This window comes from Charadrius vociferus, unplaced genomic scaffold, assembly GCF_000708025.1.
Source record: "Charadrius vociferus isolate BGI_N301 unplaced genomic scaffold, ASM70802v2 scaffold26, whole genome shotgun sequence".
In the NCBI taxonomy this organism is placed as follows: Eukaryota; Metazoa; Chordata; class Aves; order Charadriiformes; family Charadriidae; genus Charadrius; species Charadrius vociferus.
In genome coordinates this window covers 1,371,632-1,380,572 of record NW_009649320.1, presented here as the reverse complement: position 1 = coordinate 1,380,572, position 8,941 = coordinate 1,371,632, and the positions used below count along the sequence as shown (strand labels likewise).

Here is an 8,941-nt window from a genome sequence, read left to right as displayed (position 1 = left end):
TCAATAGTCTTCACCAGAGGAACAGTACAAAAAAAATAATAATATTGAGAGAGCGTAGTGTTTTGTTAAGGAGATGAGACAGATTAGGAAATTGCTTTAGAGAATATCTGAAGTACTGGGGAGAAGACGGGGAAAAGTACACCACATAGTAAGAGCGTATTTGTGCATTTCATCCCATGTGCCATCCTTGGGCATCATCTTGCCTGCTTTTTATTCATTTCTGATTCTCCTGCAGTAGGCTGGGATTCTTCTTTCTCATTCTCAAAAAATACAGATAAAACCCCAAAACAGACGAGAGAACTCTGGTGACAAAAAGGGCAGATGTGCATACAGTTTGAAGTCATCTGAACATTTTTCAAGCGTTAGTTTTTCTTGGCAGAGCAAAGCTGGGTATTGTGCCTAGGGTGTGTAACACTTTCCAAATCTTTTTTCGAACCACAGAGAAACAGCATGACGAAAATGCGACCCGAGTGTTTTGTTGCAGTCTGTTCTTAGCTGCTATTAAAAAAAAAAAAAATAGTGTTGAATTTGGAAATGCTGGAGTAAGACAGTGAAGATCCAACCTGGGAAATGTCAGCTGCCTGAGTAGGACCAGGGCAGACTTGACAGATGTGGAAAGTTTTCTTTCAGTCCTAACTCAGGGTGGTTTCTTCCAAGGACAAGTAGTTTCCTCCTCAGATAGTTGTTTGTGTGCAGTTGCCTCTTGGCAGTTACCTGCTGCCTTGCTTCGACTCGCCGTGTCCAGCCATTGCTTAAAAATGTGAATCAGCTTGTCAACAGGAACTTTTTTTACCCAGAGTAACCTTGTTTCCATAATAACTTCAAAATAGCGACTGCAGTGCAACAAAAAGTGAAAGTATTGGTTAGAACATGCTTAATGAAAGCTTAGATCAGTAAACTACACTTGCTGTAAGAAAAAGCCAAGTAACTTTTCCAGACAGTAACCTAGAAAGGTGCGTATGTTTAAAATTTTCTACGTCTTTTTGAGGGGGTGTTCATAATTCTCAGCAGTACAGGCGTTTAATTGTCAGGGTGCCTTCCAGGGAAGAGCCTGGAGGGGGGAAGTGGGGCTGGGGAGGGCAGGGCGGCGCAGTCAGCCCTGCCTCCGATCCCGTCGCCACCTTGGCCCCACTTCTCCCATCAGAGTTCCCGCTCTTCATGAGGCAGTGGTGCAGCTCTCCCGTGGAAGGTTTAAAACTGAGGGATGCCCTGTGGCTCGTCCTTGAGCTCCGTGGGTGAGCAAAGGGGTCTGGTGTCAGTGCAGCCTTTCTGCCTCCGAATTTTCCAAGAAAAGCTCGCTTTCTTGCACTTGCCGGGAAGAATTGTTCAGGATTTCAACCCAAGTAAACCTTACTAGTTTTGTATTTCTTTTCTTTTTCTTTACCCTAACTTGGTCAGAGTTGCATGCTCTTGGCACATGTGCTTTTGCATGGCTTTTAAAAGTCACCATCTGTTCTGTCACGTCCTACTGGGGTTCATCTGATTTTTGTAGATGGGATTCAAGACAGTTTTTTGGGGAAAGAGGGTAGTTTGAGCTCTGAAATCTTGATTCTGTGCAAAAACTTGGTGATTGTTTTGATTTGCAAACTGAAAAGATAGTAATATTCCCTATTGAAGTGAGCCTCGACCCCCTCGCCAAGACAGAGTAGGGAAGTTGGTCTGAAATTCTGATCGTGAAGCTCAGGGAAGGGGAATACAGAGCTGGGAGGATAAACGGGGTGCAGTCAGTGATTGCTTTGCTAACTAAAGTCAGTGTGAAGAAGCAAAGGGGAACTTATGTTTAACTTATGTTAAAACATTTTCCAAGTACTAATTGCATAAATGGTATAACTGCTGATACATAGTGTGAATTGTGTTAGTGTTCAGTGGTCTAAACAATTAATAGTTTAATTAGAAATTACTGCTTGGATGTTTTTTTTACAGTGCTTAATCTTAATTAATTGGAGAAAAAAAGAGCACTGTGTGACTACAGATCTTGATATAAAGAGCTTTTTAGAAACAAAAACCTAATCAGTGGATTGATAAAAGAAAAACTAATATTAATTGTGAGACCAGGATATTAACACTGGAAATGTGGTCACTGAAAGTCATCCTACTGTTAACAGAAATGCTTCGTGTAATAATAATCTCTTCTGGTATTTTAAAAGCTTCTCAAGGAATTTATTTAGCATCTTCCCCCTGCATTTTCTCTTCTACTGTACATGTTTCATTGAAATTTGGTAGGGGAAGACTAAATGCTGAATACTTTGTAGTTTTGAAGTCTTTATAGCTAAATTTGGTCTATGTCAAGTAAAAAAACTGGCTCTGATGAAGGTGGTAGTGTGGCTGAAGTTCAGAAGACCTTAAAGCTGACTCCTATTCTTCCTAAAAGTGATTGAGATATCTTTCTTATTTTTAATTGCCCCGATTTCTAGTTAATCAGTATCATAATTTGTACCGAGTTTCTTTAAAATTAATTGTGAAATAGTAATTTAGGAACATGCTTCTCTTAATTTCAATTCATGTATTGAGGGCTTTTAGTTTATATGAGTAAAGCATAATGATAGACCGAGTGCTTCCTGCTCAAAGTCTTATGAGCTCTCATCTGGAAAACATCCAGAGGTGGGCAGAGAAGCGATCAGGAAGGAAGGATGGTCGGCAGGCAAAAATAAAGCTGCATCTAACAATTAATCCCTCTCCCCCACGCAGGCACCTGAGATAGATAGTTATTTAGGTAGTTTCAGAAAGGAGGAAACACTCGTTTTCTGGCTGCCCCTGCGCTGAATGAGGAAGGGTTGTGCGACAACGATACCTACTGTGTAATTAAAGAGGATGCCATCGCTGTGTGTGCACAAGGGGGCAGAACTAGGGTTGCAGGGTGGCTGCACACCCCGCATTTCCTCACATCCTCGTGCATGGTTTCACAATCCGAGTGATTCTCGTACTGGTTTTGAACCTATTTTTTTCATCAGCGGGAAAGCGGAGCCCTGCCTGGTGCAGGGGTCGCACCACTGCCCTCCACAATGCACATTGTCGCTGGCGCTTCAGTACTTTGGTCCAAGCCCTGCCCTGGCGAAGGGGAGTCGCGGGTTTGTGTTAGAGTGAGAGGGGTCTGAGAGGTGTGAGGAGGCAGCACAGCCCGCCCCAGGGAGAGTAGGGATGACGTGGTAGGGCCAGGAAACCTGGGCCCTTCCTCCTGCTCCTCCTCCTCCTTCTGCGGCAGCTGAGTCCACTGCGAGGCCAGCAGAGGATCCTGTCTGCAGGCTCTTAAAGCCTCGGCCTTGGTACTGCCTGGTGGCATTGGCCAGCTGCATGGAGGCGGCGAGGAAAACAGCAGCTTCTCCGAAGGTGCGCTCTGTTTCAATGTGGGTGGGAATTCAAGGGAGAAAGGAGGAGGCACGTTTGTAGCCTTAAGGCTTCTGTGTGCGGAAGGGTTTTCAGCAAACCAAAGTGGCACTAGTTGTTTTATCATGGAAAGTTCGGCAAGCTAAAAGAGAGCATTTCCATCAGCTGCCCTCGTAACAAGCTGCAGCACTTCCCAAAGGCAATGAGGTGCTTCATTCCCAATGGATTGCATTCTGCAAGGTGCCGGTGTCTTCAGTTTGGCTTAGAGTTGAAGCTGCTCTGTTTTATGCCAAGCCTAGGCTATGAACACTTTGTTTCATTGAATGAGGGAAAATTTACCTCCTCTTATAGAAAAATGAGAGGTGTTGGGTGGGTTTTTTGTTTGGTTCCCCCCTCCCCCCCCATACTGCCAGTTACACTGTATAACACTTGAGGAGTGGCAGGGATGGTTAGCAGTTTATATTCAAGCTATTATGACAGCTGAAGTGTAGTTTACAGCATTATAATAAAGGCTATGTTATGCTGGCATATCCTTAACTGTGGCAGTGCTGCTCTGTGCCACTATTGCCAGGTGCCAGATCCATCTCAAAATCATGGCAAAGCTGTAACATACATAAAAATGAAGGGTGGAGTGAGTCTGTAGCACTCCCTTGCTCTACAATAACTTGTATTTAATCAGTCTGTGATGAACTTTTTGTGATCCAAGGTGTGTCATACTAATTTTAAAGGAGTTGATGTGTCTTTAATATTTATTACAGTTCCTTCCTCCTTGCTTTCAGGAGCTGCCATGTAACTGCAAAGGAAACTGTAAGATTTAAAGAAATACCAGGAGCCTCTATACTTCCTTGAGACACCATGTCATGGATTGAAGTGGAGGGATCTAAAAGCAATAATAATACATACCGATAGGACATATCTTGACAATGCACAGTCTGATGCTGTGGCAGGGTTACATCATTATACATTACACCACTTTGTCTTTCAAAATCATCAAGTTTTTGTGGGATTGCATAGTGTGGTGCTGTTGATATGCACATCTCTGGAACTAGGCAGCATTACCATGTTGAATCAATAGTTTATCCTGGCAACTTAAAAGGAGGCACGGAATGAATCACAGTAGAGGGCATGCTAGTAGTCAGAACATTGCCCCCCTCAGGAAAAAAGAAAAAAAAAAAGAAAAAGGTCTACACCCAGAAGTAAATCTTCAGATCAAATCCAGTAAAATGCTTGCCCTGCATCTCATTCTGCTTCTAAACCAACAGCTGTGTTTAAATAAATACGTTTAGTCTTGGTAAACCTGTCCTTGGTTTTTTCATCCAAGATATTTGGAAAGTGCTACAAAATACCAGCTATAGTTCAGAGGGAAAACGGCTTTTCTTGGGAATGTTCATCAAGAGCAGAAAGCATACCGGAGAAGCTTCGCACATACATTTTTTTTGGGGGGGTACTCCCTTGCAGCAATTAAAAAAGTCAGATTGTTTCTTCCTCCCCCAAGCAGCCAGTCTTAGCACCCGGGGATGTCTGGGCTTGGGTGCATGTGCAGCTCCTGACAGGCAGAGAAGGAGCAGTGCTGCTGCTTTCAGGCTGACTGCAGCGATGCTCCTGATGTTCCTCTTCTGCTCTCTTCCCCTGGATTTTTGTGGAGGAGGTTGCATCCATGTTTAACCGATGGCTTCCTTCTCCTTCCCAATCCTGGTCAGGTCCCTGGCAAAGGGCTTGTTGCTGTCACGGTGGCTCAGCTGCTGGTGTGGAAGAAATGGAGAAGAAGCGTGAGCGTGCAGATGTGCTGTGCCATGGCTTGGCTTTTTGGTGTAGTGAAATCAGCTCCAGTGGGTGCCAGCTGCTGGCACTGTGCACAGAGGCACTGTAGGCCTCGGGTTGTCCTTGCATGTGACTGTTTGCACAAGAAACATTTTCCTGTGCAGGTACTGAGGTACAGATTGCCAAGTCTGGCCTTATCGCCACGCTCATCTCTCAAGTGTCACCCCCTCCCAACTTCTGTAGCCTTTTGAAGAAAACACAGCAAAATTATTTTCCAGCTGATGTGGATAATAACATTTATTAGTGCTTCCCTGTCTGCTTTTCCTGTAATTATAATGCACTGTTATTCCAGGAACCACAATTGTGAACTAGTAGCTCAGGAGATGGCTTTGATTTCAGAAAGACAAGGACAGGAAAGGTGTCAGACGCGAACTGTTGATCTGCATGTACGTTCAAACTCCCTTTCCTTTTATTTCAATCAGAAAACATCTTTACATTTCAGAGGAGCATATTAATGCCATAATTTGCATCAAAGATATTTTATTAGTTGTGTTGTGTCTTTTTTTTAAAGCAAACCTTGGAACAGTTAGATTGAGCTAACAAAACTTCTTTCAAAATAAACAAACAATAAAACCTTTGCTCCTTCAGTATCAGGTTTCAATTGAAATAAATGTTAACACTGAAGTTCAGTAACTCTTAGGCAAGATGATGTTGGGCTGGCTCTAACTATAACTTACGAGGCAGGAAAGTGCTATAGCAGATGACCGCTTTGTGTGACAGTCATGTATCAGCTCTGTGGTGGTGGTTACGCTTTCTGTATCCAGAATTATGTAACTCCAGAAACAAGATTTATGCAGGCCTTCTAGCTCAGTTTCACAGCAGAATGTGATATATTAAAACCCTTGTTAATTTTTGATATTCCGATGGGCTTCTTGTAGGTCATACTTCCTGCAAATCTCATCTTTAAATTTGCAAATGTAATTAGTAAGGTAGGTTTCTTGAAACGTTCGCAGAAACGCTGATTTCACATAGTTAAGTGTGGTCAAACTTGTGCTTTCTCATTGTATCTTTATCTTACTGCCTTTATCAGGTACTCATTAATGAGTGAAGGATCAAAAGGTGGGACGGTGGCCAAGAAGCAATGGAGAATAAAAGTTTAGAAGGTTCCCCATCAGACCTAAAGTTAGTGGCTCACCCAAGAGCAAAGAGTAAAGTGTGGAAGTACTTCGGGTTTGATACCAATGCAGAAGGATGCATATTACAGTGGAAGAAGATCTACTGCCGTATTTGCATGGCACAGATCGCCTATTCAGGAAACACATCCAACCTTTCTTACCACCTTGAGAAAAATCACCCCGATGAATTCTGTGAATTTGTGAAAAGTAACACGGAGCAAATGAGGGAAGCCTTTGCCACTGCATTTTCAAAAATCAAGCCGGAGTCGTCGCAGCAGGTTGTTCAAGATAGTCTCATCATGAAGACCTACCAGAACTACGAAAACAAAAAGCATCAGGAACTGACATCTGCGGTCATCAGCCTGATTTGCGAGGGCATGTATCCGGCCTCTATTGTTGATGAACCCACCTTCAAGGCCCTCTTGAGAACAGCGGACCCTAGGTATGAACTTCCTAGTCGAAAGTACTTCTGTACAAAAGCTATTCCCGAAAAGTACAATGCCATTAGAGAAATTGTGCTGAAGGAGCTCACCGAGGTTCTGTGGTGTGGCATATCCACAGACATGTGGAGGAGCGAAAACCAGAACAGGTCATACGTAACCGTCGCGGTTCACTTTCTCAGCAGCAGTCCTGCCAACTGCCTGGCGGTGAACTCGCGGTGTTTAAAAACATTTGAAGTACCGGAGGATAATACTGCTGAGACTATTACGCGAGTCCTTTATGAAACGTTCATTGAATGGGGGATCAATACAAAAGTCTTTGGTGCTACAACAGATTACAGTAAAGACATTGTGAAAGCTTGCTCTCTCCTAGATATTCCCGTACAGATGCCTTGTTTGGGGCACACTTTTAACGCAGGAATACAACAAGCTTTTCAGCTCCCCAAACTCTGCAGCCTTCTTGCCAGGTGCCGAAAACTGGTGGAGTATTTTCAGCAGTCTACAGTTGCAATGTACATGCTGAGCGAGAAGCAGAAGCAGCAGAATATTCTCCACTGCATGCTGGTAAGCGACCGTGTTTCCTGGTGGGGAAGCACGCTCGCTATGCTGCAGCGCCTCAAGGAGCAGCAGTTTGTCATTGCGGCTGTTCTCGTGGAGGACAGCAACAACCACCACCTCATGCTGGAAGCCAGTGAGTGGAATACAATTGAAGGGCTGGTGGAGCTGCTGCAGCCTTTCAAGCAGGTTGCGGAGATGATGTCTGCTTCAAAGTACCCAACGATAAGTATGGTGAAGCCACTTCTCCACATGCTTCTGAATACTACCCTGAACATCAAAGAGAACGATTTGAAAGAAATCAGCATGGCAAAGGAGGTGATTGCTAAAGAGTTGTCAACGACCTACCAGCACACACCTGAGATAGACATGTTTCTCAATGTTGCAACTTTCTTGGATCCCCGCTACAAAAAACTGCCTTTCCTTTCAGCCTTTGAGCGGCAGCAGGTTGAAAACAGAGTGGTGGAAGAAGCAAAAAGCCTGCTGGAGAAAGTAAAAGAAAATACCTTTAGGACTGAAGAAAAATTCTTCACCGTTTCAGAAGAGCCCCCTGTGAAAAAAATCATCATCTCCTCGACTCCTCCTCCTACCAGTGTCATCAACAACATGCTTGCAGAGATCTTTTGCCAGACGGGAGGCGTGGAAGACCAGGAGGAATGGCACGCTCAGATCGTTGAGGAGTTGAGCAACTTCAAGTCACAAAAGGTCCTCGGTTTGAACGAAGACCCGCTGAAGTGGTGGTCTGACAGACTAGCGCTGTTTCCAGTTTTACCAAAGGTTCTTCAAAAATACTGGTGTATTTTGGCCACAAGGGTCTTCCCTGAACGCCTTTTCGGTTCTTCTGCTAATGTTGTAAGTGCAAAGAGAAACCGGTTAGCCCCGGCTCACGTGGATGAGCAGATCTTTTTGTATGAAAACAGTCGGAATGGGTCTGAGGCAGAACCGGAGGATGAAGACGAAGGAGAGTGGGGTTTGGAACAGGAACAGATTTTTAATTTAAATGACTCGGTAAATGTAAACAACAATTTCTTTAATATCCGAGACAGTGGGTTTGTTTAACAGGACTGCTGCGGTACATTTAATAACAAAGAAAAAAGGTATTTGTCTTAAGTTACCAAAAATATTTCTGTTTTATGCTATGAATGCTGTAAATATTGAACAGTTGTAACAAACTTGATTTAGCTTCCATTGTCTATGTTTTTCCCACTGTCTTAAAACATGAATGACTTGTGATTAAACAGCACTGAAGTGAATGAGGAAATAAATTTTACAAAGACCGTGATTTCTGACTGTGGCCCAGATTTCAGAAAGCACTTACCCATGTGCTTCCTTTCCGCTTGCTTCAGTGGGAGACAAACACATGCTTACGTGCTTTCTATCATAAAAATATTTTCTTGAATTAGGACCCTAAGCAAGGGAGTTTTTAAGATTTATGCCTCCATGTGTAAATCCTGTATGACTCAGGATGTTAGCTTTAAATTTTGGATTTTAAAACATTGTTTTTAAAATCCATAAATCTGAGCAGCGAAGATTTTTAGAGTGTAATGATGCTATGGAATGAAAAAAGATCTTGAGCCTGATTTTCTTTTTCACTACCTCATGTCTTAGGCCTGGTCTATGCTAGAAAAGTTCAGCTGGTATAATTCTGTCAATTAGGGGACTGATGTGTTATTATTTTAACTGATA

The 8,941-nt window shown here is 43.3% G+C and overlaps 1 protein-coding gene across 1 annotated transcript; it reads left to right on the top strand.

The window, feature by feature from the left end:
• The first annotated feature begins 6,164 nt into the window (after window positions 1–6,164).
• On the top strand, window positions 6,165–8,529 carry ZBED1 (zinc finger, BED-type containing 1). The gene has a single exon (XM_009889443.1). It carries the CDS (start codon window positions 6,227–6,229, stop codon window positions 8,312–8,314), a length of 2,088 nt encoding a protein of 695 aa, XP_009887745.1. The 5' UTR covers window positions 6,165–6,226; the 3' UTR covers window positions 8,315–8,529.
• The last annotated feature ends 412 nt before the right edge of the window (window positions 8,530–8,941 follow it).

Bases quoted from the DNA above. Each gene is read 5' to 3' on its own strand.
- ZBED1 (XM_009889443.1), top strand. From the start codon at position 6,227: ATGGAGAATAAAAGTTTAGAAGGTTCCCCATCAGACCTAAAGTTAGTG.